The 18,223-nt window shown below is 34.3% G+C and overlaps 2 protein-coding genes across 2 annotated transcripts; one reads left to right on the top strand and one right to left on the bottom strand.

The window, feature by feature from the left end:
* The first annotated feature begins 1,618 nt into the window (after positions 1-1,618).
* Positions 1,619-5,162, top strand: LOC137924226 (low choriolytic enzyme-like). The gene is made up of 6 exons (XM_068767596.1): positions 1,619-1,750; positions 1,978-2,073; positions 3,156-3,334; positions 3,531-3,669; positions 4,257-4,387; positions 4,731-5,162. The coding sequence occupies exons 1-6, from the start codon at positions 1,657-1,659 to the stop codon at positions 5,145-5,147; spliced, it is 1,056 nt and encodes a 351-aa protein (XP_068623697.1). The 5' UTR covers positions 1,619-1,656; the 3' UTR covers positions 5,148-5,162.
* Positions 5,163-6,234: 1,072 nt separating this feature from the next.
* Positions 6,235-13,403, bottom strand: LOC137924120 (uncharacterized). Its single transcript, XM_068767452.1, has 11 exons — positions 13,214-13,403; positions 12,308-12,473; positions 11,616-11,812; positions 10,239-10,377; positions 10,038-10,165; positions 9,666-9,909; positions 9,299-9,592; positions 9,088-9,224; positions 7,965-8,106; positions 7,178-7,311; positions 6,235-6,392 (listed from the first exon to the last, which is right to left on the bottom strand). Exons 1-11 carry the CDS (start codon positions 13,316-13,318, stop codon positions 6,267-6,269), a joined length of 1,812 nt encoding a protein of 603 aa, XP_068623553.1. The 5' UTR covers positions 13,319-13,403; the 3' UTR covers positions 6,235-6,266.
* Between the last annotated feature and the right edge of the window lie 4,820 nt (positions 13,404-18,223).

The raw sequence follows: 18,223 nt of genomic DNA, 5'->3' as shown, positions 1-18,223 counted from the left end.
GGCAATATTATTGGCTGTTGAACATCACCGTGGTGTAAATTGATTGGTAGAAATGATTAAATATGTAATATTTTGTTTTCGGTTACAAAAAAATGAAAATAATTCTTTTAGTTTATTTTGTTCAAAATAATTTTATTGATATGAAATAACGCATTTTGTTATTAAGCACTTCTATTTCTGATTTAAAAATATAACACATTATTTTTAAATGTATAGCGGTCCTGGACTATGAAGATTTTAGTACAATGTGATTAGAAAAACAATATGGTCCATTTGTGTCATATAATAATGAGGCTGTTAAGGCATAACATATTGACAAAGTTATATGTCCTCGCAATAATAGCGTTACGAAAGAGAAAAAACAAAATAAATCTTATTATATGTTCAATGTCTATCATTACATGACGTAAGGATGAATTACCTATTCTTAAAGGAATACTACTGGCGTTGTTTTATCACTTAGTGAAAAAACTTACCGTAACTGTGCACCTCTCAATTTTATAAAAAATGCTCTTACCACATAGGGGATTTATTCGAAAAAAGGAGGTTTCTTTGTTGAAATAAAATGAAGCACGAAATGTAAAAAGACTATAAGAAATATTTGTTAAAATTATTACATAGAAATATCGGCCGCTTGTTAACCCGCGAGTTCGGCCGTCGCTAAAATAATCGTCTCGTTGACAGACGACGAGCTTCGAGCAACGGTTATTCTATAATTGCGTTCCGTAAGCAAGTCATGCGTTCTTTTTCATGCAGTAGTCTTTTATTTTAATTAGAATAGGGAACATCTATCTACGCCTAAGGTTCTCTATAGATAGTGGTAACCCCGACGTGTTCCCGACATGATCATCACCCGATGTTATCGCCATTTGAAGCCATCAGGTTGTGATGAAGTATTAACCTATTCTAATCTGCAAGTAGTAACGAACGTGATGACTAACTGACAAAGCAGTAACCTACAACTATTTTCACGCTACAATGTCTCAACCGCAATAACTTCAATTCACCTTCCCGCAGACGCATTAATCTACCTGTTCGCTTGAGGGAGTAGCTGCCACTTCAACATATAAAGTTATCGGCCGCTTGTTAACTCGCGGATCCCGAGCGGCGCCAAAATCGTCTCGTTGAAAGGTGGTGGATTTCAAACGACGGCTTAATTGCAACGGGACCATAAATTATGCATCGCGCGACTGTGGGAATCTTCTATAGTTATTATTCCTGCAGGTGTTTACATAGCCATGCAACTTTCACAACATTCCGTACTGAAAAGTCGTGAAGATAACTTAATAAACCGTTTTTCATTTCATTTTAGATAGGGAATCTCTCTCTACCACAGAGGTCCTCCATATCTAAAAAGTGAAGCAGAAATTTTTTGCGCTGTTTGAATTAATTTATTCGCGCCTTTGTGGTTTGAGGTAGCAGGGCGCTGAAGATGAAGACTGGAGTTTTTCAAGATCTAGTGTTACCATAGTAATTTCAACGGATTCCGCTGTTTTTACGTAAGAAATTCGACGCGTATCTAAAACTGCATTGTTTTTACAACCGTTATTGCGGCAATAAAATTTAAATAAAACCTGAATGTAACATTGTTTTATTCCAAATCCCTTACACGATCGCCATATATGTTTATAAAAGATTATATTCTTTTGTTTAAAAATGAATGCTTGGAGAATAATTCTCTATTTTTCCATAAACAGTTTTAGTTTGTTTTCGAACTGTGTACGCGCAAACAAGTTAAAAGACTGGAAAGGTAATAATACAATGAGAATAATTTAGATATCAGGTTACCTAATGGGAAAGGTCAAGCATTAAAAAAAGCTATAACGTTTATTCTCAGTTATTTTATTGATTTTGAAAGTGTACCTCTAGGATGTTACTTATTTTTTCCTACGAGAATTACTATTGTTTGCGAATATTGGATTATAGTAATTGATTATTGAATTTTATAACGATTGTTTTTTAACGGCGATTTTATAGCTCAAAACAAATTAATAACATATTATGCTCAGAAACAAGTGGGAGTCAAATGGCACAATGGAATTATACCTTACATTTTTAATACTAAAAGCTACGGTAAGGATTATTTTATTACATATTAGGCTTACTCATCAATCCATGTTTTTATTTATTTATTTTTTAAATCAAACTAGGATATAGCGCTTGCTTCTTATATTTAAGATATGTAGTTTGACTAAATTCAATAAATATCCTTAAACCTGGATGAAATCTTTTTAAGCGTTTAATTACCAGCATTTTTTCATTTAAAATCTTTTTATGCCATCTTTATTTATAAATAATAGTTTACGTAATAAAAACATACTATTGCGTAAAATAATAAAAATGAAAAATTTTTATCATTTCGCTTAATTATAGTTTGTATTTATTGTTTCCAATTTTTTTAACTGTTATTGACGAGATAAGCAAAAAATTCGTTAGATGATACTGCGTTCAATTATATACGTCAATTTAACTTTTTTTTTATTTTCATTATTAAACGATTATAGTAGTTAGTAATTACGATACTTAAAAAAAAACTTAACCTATTTTTTAGTTAAAAAGGCTTTATAACTTGTTGTCCGACGACCATATATGTATCTTTAGATATATCCGGCCACACGCCACTTTAATCTTAAAAGATAGCACGTCTCTTAAAGTTTTTATATTGTTGTTGTATAAAGCAGTTTTTTCTCCTTGTATTCTCTTTATATTATACGGTATACGGCTCTATATATCTAGACGGTATAGTACAGGATGATTATTTATAGGTGTGATGATGATGAGGTGGTTTAAGGTGTATCTTATTTGAAAGCAAAAAGCTTTAACATTAAATATGTTACAAAAACTATTATACTATTCGAATGTGACAGGCCAATAATTACTGTCAGTATGAAGTCTGTAGGTACAGATAATAAACAATATATGATTTTAATATGTAGCAATACGAAAGTCGAAAACAATTTTTATTATTATATTATTGTGACGTTATTTATTATTTCGGACACCATTGACTTCTTGATTGGGATCATACAATAATTGCGAACTAATAAGCTTTACAATCACCTTTTTGCAGCTTTTACATTTATAACCTATCATGCTGTATATATGTATATTTAGTACCAGAAACAATGAATAACTTTTAAATCTGTTATTAATAGATCACGTCATAGCTAATAGACTTCGCATAGCAATGAACGTTTTGGAGAGCGTTTCGTGCATAAAATTTAAACCGATTATCGGTTCTCCGAATACGAATGCAACATGGCTACACATAACTAACCCGTTAATGCAACGTGATTGCACGCATGAGCCGCTTTATAATGGCACTGGAGAGATGGTAACAACTTTTCGTTTATTGCAATTAAATTCAGGTTTTTAAGAATATTTTTTTATTAAAATTTTACTCTTTTGTCGAGGCTTAGAGTATGTATTTTGGTCGAAATAATCGACTTTTTTTAAATTCAGAATAGTATTAATCTTCTTTTTTAAAACGTTTATTAAATGATATCATCAATTTGATATATTTTTCGCAGACCTTAGTTCTAGGTTTCGATTGTCTTTCGGAACAACAAATTCTACACACGCTAATGCACGGTATAGGGTTCAGAGATGAAGTGACACATCCTCAGCGCGACCAATACATAAGGATTTTATGGAACAACATACAGCCTGGTAAATTCAAGACTAACGAACGTTTAAACTTTTAAAATGAACTATCTTATGTAGCTTTTGTATAATCATGCAATAAATTTAGGACGTCCACCCCCAAGGTGAACAGATGCCTGTGTTCAGGTCGTCCGAAAACTGCACGACTGGAACCATATTACGGAGAGAATAGTAGACGTCTTTTGGCTGAAATGACGAAGATGACCATAAAATTTACAAAGCTTATCAAACAAATTAGTAAAAAATTCTTAATACAGCTTATTTTTAAATATACTACAGCTAACACTAGTTTGTAAAAGTGATCACATTGAACATAAAAGTTAACCTACCGAGTTTATTATGCGTTCGTTGCAGATCAGAGCGTAGATTGGAATCTCCTAGCCATGTATTGCAAGTTGTAATTATAGGAGAGTTCAATTTGTTTCTGGTTTCAATTAAATTAGGTTCTACAGGCATTCTTCTCATTACGTACAAAATGATCAAATATAAATCATGTTATGTGGGTGATATGAAAAAAAAAACGCTGTTTATAGTTTTTTTTTGTAATTATTCAGTACTTGCATACATGAGTTCGTAATAATTTGATGTTTCAGCCCACCATCATCTGTTTCGCATACAACCAGCAGATATGACAAAGACCGCAGTCGAATACGATCCAATGAGCGTAATGCACTTTCACGACAGAGCTTTTAGTATAAATGGCCACGCAACCATCACGCCTTTGGTGGGAATTTAAAATATCAATTTTATTTCACATTACTTACGATTAACACAAAATGTAATGTTTTATTTTAAAAGCTAAAACATGTTGGCTTCTTTTAGATATTCTCCCGATTAACAAGAATTTACAAATTGGATTTTATTCGAATTCTTTTATATTTATCTTGATCGACTTTGTTTTTGTTATTTTTTTTCTTCTGTGTTGATTGTTTTACATATTTATTTTCAAATTATAAATGTACTGTTATCAGTCAGGGACATGTCTTGTAATTTTACCATTGCAGAGACAGGTGATATCTGTCGAAGCCACTTTTATTATTTACATTTACCATTGCACACATTCACAGATAACTGGGCTTATAATAAAGCCGTCGGATAGTTTATCTCAATTGGATAAGATGAAACTAAGATTACTTTTTGGACACGAGTGTAATAAACGTGACGTAGACAATTTAATGGATACATGCAAGATGGCCATACATCGGGATGTCGACAAAAAAAAGGCGCAAGATTCACTTGAAAGTTCGAAAAGTAAAAAGGTAACGAAACACGACGATATAAATAGCAATGACACAAATGCAGTCAATGGAACTAACAACGATATTCAAAATAATGAAGATGATGATACAAAAAATAAAAAGTTGGTTGTAGAAAATAATGATGAAGTGTACGAAGATGACGTTGGTGCAAATACAGATGAAGATGATGAAAATAAAAAAGAGAAGATTCGTGGTATCCAAGCGCCCTCAGAATCCGACGAATAAAATTCTTTAAATTTATTTTTAATCTTTTATTTTATTTTCTTTTATTCGCCTCGCTGCGAAATCGAATCATTAATGATGAGACCTAGAGAAGAACCAAGATCTCCGAAGTAGCTCAAAAAATTGCTCGTTTTAAGTGGCAGTAGACCGGACATATCGCTCGTGAAACGGATGTTGAGGCCGAAAGGTTCTAGAGCTGCGTGGATAGGACGCCCATTAGATGGACCGACGACACAGTTAAGTGCGGCAGCATGATACGTTACGATCTTTGCAGGAGGACTGTGCTTTGTAGTGGCGGTCTGTCGGTTGACACGACGATGTTGGTGATTTTATTTTACTTTGACAATAAGGCAGTTAAAAAATCTTAAGTCTTTATGATCGCTATATTACATAATCAAACATTAGAAATTATTCGTAATTCACTTGAAGTGTCAATGGTTTCATTAGTAAATAATTGTACAAACCATTGTTATCATTGCATGGCTATTGTATTATATATGCATGCATATAAACAACGAGTTTTGTATTGTTGCTTAATGGAAGCGAACATCGCTACTAATGATTAGACTTTTGCAACTTGCTTTCGTAACATTTGCACTGTTTGTTAATATTGTGAATTTATTCATACATGTTCGCCTAAATGTTTCATGAAGTGTGAAAGTTTTATTTTTGCACACAGTTATATTATATATGAATGATTGATAGAAACTGTAATAAAATTTAAACATTTTTTTAGGTTAAAAAACCTTAACATTAGGTTTCTTTGTCCAATATGAAATAAAAGACTTCTGTGTAGTAAACAGTATAACTATTCCACTCGGACTATAATCAGCTACTTAATGTTGTACTGTCAAGGTATGTGTTGATAACTGCGGGAATAACATCATGCAGTTGCGCGGCGTATGAGTTACAGTTGCACTTTATCTATTTCTTGAAGTCCGTATTCTATCAAAATCACTATTCTAGCATCGATCGGGACTTATGGGTTAGCAAATCGGCTATATATCTAGAAGGTTCAATGTAGCAGCTTACAACAGCTTGCAGCAATTAAACATTTACAACGCCGATTTGTGTCCAAATACAATAAAATAAATATGATAATAATGTTGATACATTTATTTACTATTCGTTTTCATTATTATTTTCGAGCTCCTTTCTTTGAGCGCATTCTGCGGAATAAATAAGGTTGAGCTTTTGAACATCTGTAGAACTCAGTCCTTGCCAATGGCCCATTGCCCAGCCATCGTTCTGAAAGTCAACATTATCGTAATTTGTAAGTCGCAGATTTTTAATTACATTTATCTATACTTATTTCCTAAACTTCTCACCAATAAATTGTTGTACTGCAATGATAATAACGTTAATGTCTGTGTATATGATTGACTTTTTACAGCAACGGATAGTCCATATATACAAGGAGATCCGCAGAAGAACCAAAGTCACTGACTTAGTCTCGCACTAAGTGGACCGACGATATAATCAATGTCGCGGGAAGTCACTGAATGCCGACAGCTTAGGACCTAGTCACCGTCGCGATCTTTGAGGGAGGCCAATGCCTTGCCGTAGTCGTCGATCGGTTGACATGAATGAATGAATAAATGAATGATCCATATTCGTTCACATTTTTTATTAATTCTTCTCTATTCAGCGTTGTATGTGTGAAGGTTGAGGAGTTCATTAGTGTATATTTTTTAAAAAAATTAATTAATAAAAAAAATAATTTAATTATTACATTAAAAATGAATTATTGGTTTTACAGACTGTACTGACAGAAGTTAATGACGTGTCGTCAATAGAAACCATAAACTAATATAACATATTTGACAGTAATCACTTTAAACAGAGTGTTTGGAAATAAGGGTAGAGATGTTAAAGTTTTTTATTGACAAATTAGCTATACATTCAGCTCTTCTAAGCGTCCAATTTTACATCTATAACCAACCACCCTGTGTAAGATATCTGACGTTGAGTTCCAACCCAATACTGTATTACACAACTATGAATTGCACGAATCAAATAGCAAACGTACTTACCCAAATCGGATACATAATACTAGTTACGCCATTTTTAATTTGCAACCAAGGATAATGCATAACGCTTAAGTAGTCGTATGGAAAACCAGCCGCGGCGGCCGTCGGGAGCTTCTGTCTCATTTCTTCTTCTATTTCTAAAAACATCAAACATTTAAATTACATTACAGTAACGAAAGCATTTTTAATTTATATAAGCAAAAGTGAAAACAGATTTTGACCGATTTTCAGATTTGAACCGAAAAATTGGTATTGCTATTAAAACTTGGCAGCTAAAGTAATTTTGTAGAAGTCAATAAGCCATCTTATAATAAAGAAATTACAGTCAGCTATTACGCTTTGAATTTGTTGACAGAAGACATCATTATCATATGAGTTCTTGACTTTAACGTCGGTCCCTTTAGTGGTGGACCAACCTATATCGCATTTACCGGCACGTAGTTGCCTCTAGAGAACCTATCGACCCTAACGACCAACGAGCGACGTGCCCGGCCTCCTGCCACTTAAGACGAGTAATTATTCGAGCTTGGTCAGTGACCTTAGTTCCTTTGTGGATTTCTGCTTCGGCCTCGCGGCTAAGCTCCCAGTATATCAGGTAAATGCCAGCATAATTATATAGTTGAATACGAATCTAGCCTCTTATTATAAAAGGAGACATGTTGGTGCAGTGAAACTGTACCAACAATAAGACGATGATTGAAACACATATACCGGCTTTGTTGTGTGCCTTTACTGTTTGTTATTTTCAAATAAAGTATAAAGAAGGTTATTTTAACAGAAAATATCTAACCTTTAGTTAAATTACTCCAAATGATGTGAAGAAAAGAATCACGGTCGTGCATATTGTGCTGATGGTCCAGACCGAGTACATGAACGAAAAGATGTAAGAGCTCGTTGACTGAATTGAAACAATCCGTATTGATTTCTAATACCTGAAATAGTTCTCGATAATAATTAAAACGTTCTCTACATCATTAATATTTCCTGAACTGAATTAATTTACTTATTTAATAACTTCGTTATATTTTAAGTAAAATATAAAAATAATTAGCATTTTAAATGTAACAAGAAGTGTCTTAGAGAATTCATGAAAATGTAAACAGTTTTACGTAATAAAATATATGAGTGATTAGAAATAGGTGTAAAAGTTATTATTATTATTCCGTTATTAATTATTTTTGAAACCGTTGATTATTGGACAGGGTGTACAATGCATTAATGTGGGGTACACGGGCCGTGGTAGCCCACCAGTAGAAGACTATGACTTACGATAGCAGGTTTCGAATTCGATTCCCAGGATACAATGTTATGTAATTCACAATTCTGCATTAATTATATAGGACTGCCACTGTCCACAAAACAAGTTTTTAGAGTATGGGCATTAGCGTGGAGTATCTGAGTACCATAATACTACATCGTGATCACCATTCTGTCTGCGAAGCGTGGCGATTATAGTGTATCCCCCATATATATCACTGCAAGAGGCTTGAGCTTTGTAGTGGGCTATTAGTTCAAAAGTCGAATACGACGAGGATATTCTATCCAAAAATCAATTAGGAATAATAAAAAAGTTATGATAATACAGTAAGAAAAAGCAATTTAAAATAATCGGATTACTTTATATAAAAATTAATAAATGTTTACTACCTATCCCTGCAGATTTTTTATTGTCAGAAGATATTGGCCTGTAGGATTCTATTGGAAAAAATATGTAACCGTTTTCAGAGTTAACCTTACATGTGTATGATTGAAAATAGGTAGCAAGCTTCAAAGAAGTGAATGTAAAGTTGTTTGTCACACTAGTCACACACATATTTGTAACATCTTTAGATTAAAGTTGTGAAATAAGAATTATCGCAGGCGGGATATCTGACAGGCAGGTGATTTATAAGTTCTGTTAGAAATGTTTATACTTTGTTTCCATTGGGTCTTCCTGAAGGAGGGCATTGACAGCCAGGTTTGGCTGATCGAGACAATATTAATATATTTGCTGCATGACGCCGCAAAGACGATGGCGATGTTTTGTTTAATACACCGCTATCAACAGGTACTGCAACACAATATTTGTTTTCATTAATTATTTTATAAAGTTAAATCATAAATTAAATCTAGCCAGATACAAACTTTGCTTTTCCATGGAATTTTTCTGATTTGTTTCGAATTTCGTCTTAGAATCATTGTCGTTGGGAATATCATTGTCTTTAATTTCATTTTCACTTATCGCCGGAGTGGGTGTTAAATTCTTAACTGCAGTATTATTATCATCCTTCAAGTTATCTGAATCCCCGATATCATTATTTTCATTAGCGTTAGCCTGAATCGGCTCATGGTGATCAGATGTAAGCTCTCGGAATTTAAGGCAAGTTTCTGTTTCTATGTGACGAATAACAGCTTTGATGTTTTCTCTTTCTTCAGCAGCTGAAAATTTGTTATTACAATTAAATTATTGATAACATTTTATCTTTTAGTTCCATAAAGCATTTATACTTACAAAATTCAAGTCTGTCTCTCATTTTATAATTTATTATTCCATAAGGCCAGAGTCTATCCTTGAAGTATTCGTTTATTTCTTCTTTTGATGCTGGTTTTGATTCACTTTCGACTTTAACTACGCTAGGACATGTTTTTAAAAGGTATTGTCGGTTTCGTTCAACGCACTCATGACCATAGACCATACCAATTTTTTCGATATCAGTTTCACTGAGTCCTTCACGTTGCCCAACTTTCATGTTCGTCTGGAGCATAAAACATGTACCAACGTTATGTAATAGCTTCTAGCTTTAATAATAATGATTGAGTTGTTTTTATGAAGGACCTAAAGTAAGTTAATACTGTTAAGTGTATTTATAACTAAATTTTTTACATTAATAACTATAGTTGCTTGACCATTTTTTGAAAAAGCTCGCGCAGGATAATGAAGAACACTTGCGTAGTCGTATGAAAGACTTAATAACGGGTCATTTTGTCGTATTGTAAAGTACTTCTTGTAACCTGTAACAAAAAGAAGTTTTACAATATTTTAAAAAAGTTGGACCAGCCTCCTTTTTAATAATTTTAGACATACCAGGCTTAATGTTATCCCACATAACTGTTATGTACTGATCTCTATCTGGTCTTGTGTGTTCATGAGAGTAACCTAAAATATGCATCACTTCATGTACAATTTCCCCGAGCGACATACAATCGTAACCGAACACTACCATCTAAAAATAATTCAAATATTAGTTGCATTTCTTAACAACAGTTATTTTGTACGAGGAAAGAGAAACGGCGATACCATAAGTAGAAAGAAAACTGACCTTTGCGATATATTTACACTATGAGGATTTTCCTTTAAGAAAAAATATTATCCTCACTATTCTGTTATATAATAGCGTATTTTTTGTCATAACTATTATAAACAATCATATACCCTGTTTTGATTAAGAAGCTTAATATAAATCATAATAATTACTTTTTAAAAAAGCATTTTTTTATAATATTCTTAAGGAAATGTTAAACCAGTGAATTAATAACTCATAATAATTAAAAAAAGATTGATTGTCATATTTATACTAATTTATAACTGGTATACACTACATCAAACTTTGTTATGTATGAATTGTTATTCTTTACTCTTGCACTATTTGATTAATTTGTATTTAATGAATATATATCCAATACAGCGGATAAAAGGTCATAGCGGCTCCAGAGGCAACGATGCTGCAGATGAGCTGGCCCGGAGGGGCTCGTTTACAGCTCGAAGCCCCTCATCCCACTACCAACGGGTAAGGCCAGAGCTCGTACTAGGAGTCAACACAGTGAGCAATGGACAAGCCATGAAGAGTGCACACAAGCAAAAGAGGCAAAAGAGTGCCTCTTTTGCTTCTTTTGCTTGTGTGCGCTTGTTGCCAGCTCTCTAATGCCCTGCTCCGGCTGTCGCGACACTTACTGCATTTAGTGGTAGGGACCATAAACGTTCATGGTCTTTTTAACAAACATCTATTTACATTAGGCGTTACGGACAGTCTTTTGTGGAGAGCATGCTTGAAGGAGCCCGAGATTACTGCACACGCACTACTTCGGTGTACAGGTGTAGCACCCTACAAGGCTATCCATCATGGATCGCCGAGATGCCTCTCATAGATTGTCGGCAACATCAAGTGCCTGCTGGGATTTCTCGAGGAGTTGGGTTGGCTTGATTAAGATCAACTTCGAAGCAAAATGAGCGCATTGCTGCCTGGTTGCCGAAACCAGCCCACTGAGACAAGACAAGACAAGATAAGATCGCCCTTGTGCTGACCACATCCACTGACTTTCGGCAACCTTAACTGTGTTGTCGGTCCACTAAGTAGGGGACCCAACCATGCCGCGACTACTGGCTCGTGTCATGAAATATATGAAAATGATAATGATAATAAATTAATATTCATAACAATTATTATAATTTTAATAATCTTACCTGTACACCGCTGTTAGCTTTACGTTCGTTACTATGCACACACTGTTTTATCCCGTAAGGGTTGCTTATATATAACCATTCAACGTTTTGTAATGACATTTTGTCCGTCGGTTTTTCCCTTAACCGCTGAAGTCTAATGCAAGTCGCTTTTTCGAAGTAATCGAAAGCTTTGATAATCGAATCTGATAGTAATGAATCTGTAATAAAGGGAGGTTCATCTTATTTTTATCTAGGTTACTATAAATTATTTGTATATTAGGTAAAACATATTTTTGACGAATATACTTTGCTCTTTAATAACCAGCTTAAAAAATAAATTGCACACCCCGTGCGTGGTGTATGGGCGTTTAAAAGCACGGTAGCGGGCCTATACTTATCTGTTACCACGATTTGTTAACGAACTAAAATAACATTTGACTCAAACTTAAGTATTACATTGTACTAAATGTTTATACTCATGCATCTAGTGTCACTCATTGGTATAGTTGTGCTTTACTTTAAATTATTATATTTTTTAAAGAATGTCAACTTTGTTAGCAGAAATAAAACCAACAGGGTTTTTTATTATGCTATCTTCCCAAAATTATAATTATTACTTATAATGATAAATAGTTGGAAAAATAAATAAAATTTTCATAACGATCTTCGAATATGGAATATTTCGCTATTATAAAAATGCAAAAAAAACATACCGTAGGTATTAGGGTCGATAAAGTATGGCACAATGCCGTGCTTCCAATTTTTGTGCCATAACATCTTATGTGTTTCCTCAGGTATGTGTTTTAAGTCTGTCGAGGATGGCCCGGAAAGCTCGGCGGGCGCGAAGTAAAATCTTCTGGCCGTTGCATCGATCACAGACTACGAATAAATATTAATTTGGATTTCACTGTATTAAAATGCTTTAAATTTTGACAAGTTGAAGTGGCAGGTGAGCAAAGGACGGGAATCTTTAAGTTTGAAGTGGGACCACGGATAGGCAAGCGCAGGGTTGCACGTCCACCCACAAGGTAGATAGACGACCTTGTGAAGGAAGACGTTGGATGTAGGCCGCTTAAACCTTTTCCTTTTGGAAATTTCTGAAAGAGACCCATAACAAACAGTGGACGTTTTTACGGATGAAATGATACTGCTTCGGCCTAATTAAGAATAACATATGTCACTTCACTATTATATTTAATCGTGTATAATTTTTGTGTAATTTTTTATCTATTGTTATCATTATACAATGTATTTATATTTAATGTTTTATTTGTTTTTTTTTTTTGGATTTCTTTCACATTTACACTTCTGTTTATTTGTTAACCTGTGCAGAAGATAGAAAGAATACCTATAGGGCTTTAAATGCGTAATTTCACCATTAATATATTAATAATTAATCATGAAACGAAAGTTTATAACGTTATAAACGTCGCAAAAACTTATTTGTAATAGCCATCAATTTGGCTTTGTTTTTAATGAGGATGAATTTTATAAAATAGTGCGAGTAATTATTTTAATATTTTTCCATGGAACCATTAATTGTGCGTTAGATAAATTTTGCTCCTTAAATTTGTTATCAAATAATAACAATTAATTATAGATATATTTTAGCGTTTTACCTTGGCAGTTGTGCCTTCATATCGTCGTTGTCTGTATGTAATTTTTTGTCCTTTGTCTAGCATATCGTCGTATAGTTTGTCAACGATACTCTCAACTCGATGCATTTCATCGACTTTTAGGTTAGAGTTATAACCTTCTACTTCCCTTTTAGTTCGCACACGATCCTTTACGATCGGTTTGTCATAGTTTAAATTGACATACGATTGTTCAATATTATTTTTTTCATTTCGCGCTGTTTCCTCGTTAAAAATTTTGCATATGTTTATAGTGTCTTGACGTTTTTTTTGTATTAGCTTCTTATCGGCTAAAACATTTGATGTTTTAATATTAGTCAGTCAACGTGTGTAAAATAATTCATAGCATTAATGTTGTGTATGTGTTTAATATTAAAGTCGACGGAGAACGCTGATGTATATTTGCAATCGGTCCTATTGGAAATCTATAAAGGGAAGTCTATATCCAGTAGGGGATCTATGATTTATATGCTAAGAACATTAAGCAAATGATTCTCGGCGAAAGCTACTTATTTCAGATGTGATAAATATCTCATTTTTTCGCATTACGATTTAAGATGATTCAAGAGATATTTTTCTTATAAAACTAAATTTTTATCGGTCATCGACTGCAGACTCAAGACATGGTTAAACGTCGATATTTACATGCGCAAACATTTTTTAAAAAATATTTTGCGGTTCCTTTTAAACACGCGTACTATATTTTAGTGATTGATTTTTGTTTTTAAGAAAACATTAATCCATTTTATATTTAACAGGAGTGCAAGCAAAAAATTAAATACGTCATTTTCTGCGTCAGCAATATAATTAAAAGTAGTAGAAAATATACGTATGTACAATTTAAGAGCACAAAATATTTCGTTGTTTTTTTATTGACAGCTGGTTTATTTATCTAGAGGGTATTTAACTTAGTGGCGATAATATTATCAGCCAGGAATCATAAGTAAGTTTAGACAAGAGTAAATTTTCGGTGGAATATAATGTATTATAACCTTTTTAGGATTGGAGCTTTTATGTGTCTAACAAAATCAAATATGTTAAATACATTTTTTATTACTACATCACTTATGCAACCTATGGCGCTGGGGCCCAAAAAGTTCTTGAGGGGTGACCACGACCTGATAGACGCGGCATGGGTCGGCGCTCCACTAAGTGGACCCATGAAATGGCCAAGGTCACGGGAAGTCACTGGATGTGGGTAACGCAAGATCGGTCATAGCCGCAATCTTTGTGGAGGCCTACACCTTGCAGTAGAGGTCTATCACTTGACTTGACGATGACAATGACTTTTTTTAAGTTCGCAGATTTATAATACATGGTAAAGAATAAAATGTTAAAGGAAACTACTACAGGGTGGCCCATAAGTCCTTTGAAAAGTAAAATTTGAATAAAACGAACAGGGCGCGCGTGAGCGGTGCAGGGGAAGGGGGGGAGTAACTTCGGTTTCTGGGAAACTGAATTTCTGAAGCGTTTTACCGGAGCGAACCGTGCGTTTTGTGTGCGCGAGTTTTATAAAAACGACAATTCGGCAACCGTTGCGCGGCGTAAATTTCGAGAACACAAAGGTTTACACAACTTTGACGACACTCCAACTCTTCAAACGATTAAGAACTGGGTTGCTAAGTTCGAGGAGACCGGTTCGACGTTAGATAAGCCGCGGTTGGGTCGCCCAAGGACGTCACGTACGGAACAAAACATAGACACAGTGACACAGTCTATTCGCGAAAATCCGACACAGTCAACTCGTAAGCGCGCCAGATCATTAAACGTATCCAGGACATCGTTACAACGGATTTTGAAGAAAGATTTACATATGCACCCTTACAAAATTCAGTTGGTTCAAGAATTAAAGGAAACTGACGGTATTCAAAGACAAAATTATGCGAATGAAATGTTGAATCGGTTTACTTCCTTCAATAACATAATGTTCTCTGACGAGGCTCATTTCCATCTTAACGGGCATGTTAGTAAACAAAATTGCCGCTATTGGAGCCCCATCAATCCAAAACTTAAGCATCAGAAGCCCTTACATAGTCCGAAAGTGACTGTTTGGGCCGCTATGTCAGCCAATGGTATCCTAGGGCCTTACTTCTTTGAGGATGGCAGAGGGCGCGCAGTTACTGTTACGTCGGAGCGATATGTGGCTATGATCGAAGAGTTTTTCATACCAGAATTGCAAAACTTTTCAGGCTTTAATGCCAGGACGTGGTTTCAACAGGATGGGGCCACTTCTCACACCTCTAACACTGCTATGCCCGTTATCCGTCAACTTTTTCCTGGCAAAGTGATCTCTAAGAGAGGAGACATTTCCTGGCCTCCACGTAGTCCAGATCTGACCCCGATGGATTTTTTTTGTGGGGCTACCTTAAGGCTAAAGTATACGACACAAACCCGCGGTCAATTGAGGCCCTAAAAGAAAACATCCGCAGAGAAATGACAAGCATTTCAGCAGTGACGTGCCGCGCAGTCATCGACAATTTTAGACGTCGTTTGCAAGAGTGCCGTGATCGCAACGGATTACATTTAGAAGACGTTATTTTCAAAAACTAATTCCCGTTTTTTAAGCTTTTTTTGTAAATAAAAATTTAATTCATAATGTAATTAGTTTTATTTTAATAATTTTTTTTCATATCAAAGGACTTATGGGCCACCCTGTATTTATTTTATAACAACTTTTCCAAAAAACATTGCAAAAGAAATATTTGCAGGTTAAAATAAAATGTTTTGTATAAACTAATTTGTATCTTAAATCTAAGAAGACAGCAAGCATTATGTAAATAAATATATAGTTAGCCGACTAAATGAGAGAAACTATGTTACAACAAGCAAAATGATTAAAGACAATAATTATTAATAATCCTTAGAAACAAGACGAATTAGAAAAGAACATTGAACACAAAACAAACAAACATTGTTCTGAAACATTTACGCTCCAATACTTTCTATAACGACTAGTTTATATTTGTTTTAATTATTTGTAATTCGTAGTATATAAATACACGAAGAGGCAGTGGACAGGGCATATAGAGCGCAGAACAGATGGCCTTTGGGGCCGTAAGGTGATGAAATGGAGGCCACGAACCGGCAGGCGCAGCGCAGAATGACCAACCACAAAGTGGACGCGCTTTCAATCGGTCCAATTGGAAATCTAAAGGCGAGGCCTAGCGTCCGCGTCCTACGGCTGAAATGATGACAAAGGTGATGAAAAAGTTTTGTTAGTTAAATTATTAACTTACGTCTATGAACGCTCAAATTCTGTATTGCACATTTCACTTCAAAAATATATTCAAATAATAAAAAAGAAATTAACCAAAAAAAGTGCATTGCCACAGAATAATTTCGTTTTATAACAATCTAAGCTAACCGTAACCAATAACTATAATCGTAAACTATTCCGATTTAATCACCATTCGATTTTTTATTGCTTTGAGTTGGAAATCTTGTGTTGTAATAGTGACATTATTTTTGGTTTCCATAGTTAGACTACGGTTAAGAATAAATACCGTATACTTTAATACTAGCTCTCCCCGCTTGTTTCGCGTGGCATGTGTGTCTTCTACGGGTGTGATTTAATATCTATTAGAGCTATTGTTTGAAAAGATGCTTTTTTTTTCGGGATCCTTCCTTAACCTCCTTGTGGTTAGAATTTTGTAAATCTTTTCTTAGCTTAGCTGCCCTTTTTTTAACGAAAGGAATATATGTAAAAAATTCAAGTCTCATAGACTTATGGTTAAAGAGATATCGGTGATAAGTCATAAGTGGACATTTCTTTTATAGTATGTATAAGTGTTGATAAATTTTTTTTTCTTGGTTTAGATGCCCTTTGCAAGGCAAAAGCCTTTCCAAAAGACTGCCACGAAGATCGGTTTTGCGCTGTCCGCATCTAGCGACTTCCCGTGACTTTAAATATGTCGTCGGTCCATGTTTACGGTAACCACTGGAGAACTTTTCGGCCTCAACAGCTCACTGTTGCACGAGCGACGTGCCCTTTAGAGTGCCACCTTAGACTAGCAATTCTTCGAGGTACGTCCGCGAATTTAACTTTCTACGGATTTTCTCATTTCTGATTTATGAACCCATTTAGGGTACTGCAGTTTTTATTAATTTTTATTTCACTATGAAATGTCATTTTAATTCATCAAGTTACGTCGGTGATCTTTGACCTTTGATTCTTCTGCGGATCTCTTCGTTTCTGTTTCAATGTCGCAGCGAAACTTCGAGCATAAATCTCGGGTTACATTGTGTTTTCTTTTAAAACCGCAAGTGACCATATAGAAAGATTACTATTATACTGTTATTTTTGTACAAAACTTGACGTCTTCTCTAAAAATTTGAAAGCTTGCAAGTACTGACGTTTCAATGTTTGAATTATTTAATTGTGCTGAATGTTTTTTTGTGATATTGCTATCGAAACTGCTGTATCGTGGCCTTTGGCATATTTGTTACGTACTGAATAGTTCTATTAGTACTTCGAGATTCGTGGTTTTTAAAAAAAGGTCTCTAGAAATCGTCGCCGCCGTTATCCTTAGGGTTTTTTATACTGTTTCTCTTACGTGTTCATCACAAGTATTCAAAAAGGAGCTGCTTCCAGGATATGAAGCTATTGTATTTATATTTTTTGTTACCTTATAACTGTGTAACTATGTGGTATCTGTACTTTATTGTTTAAAATGTTTTTTTTTTTTGGTTACTTTAAAAATTGTTTGATTTAAGGAGTTGCAGTTAAAGTGTGTTATTTGTATATCGAACGCTGTGTTAGTAGCAAGCCTTTTGTCATTTTTAAAACTAGAAAATAATTTACTAACGTCCCCTTTACAGCTTACAATGGGATCCCAGATAATATTCAGAAAGTTTCCACTGCTTAATTAAAAAGAGTCTAAGAACATTGGAGTGCTAAGGGTTACTACATTGTAAATGACTTGATAGAAAATAGCACACTGGGAATGATGTTTTCGCCTCCAATTCATTTTAATGTAAAGAGACATGTAATTATAT

This window comes from Battus philenor, unplaced genomic scaffold (assembly GCF_028537555.1).
Source record: "Battus philenor isolate CCGP_79_NKW_IND1 unplaced genomic scaffold, ilBatPhil1.0.hap1 SCAF_23, whole genome shotgun sequence".
Taxonomy (NCBI): Eukaryota; Metazoa; Arthropoda; class Insecta; order Lepidoptera; family Papilionidae; genus Battus; species Battus philenor.
This window is presented reverse-complemented; position numbering and strand designations above follow the sequence as displayed.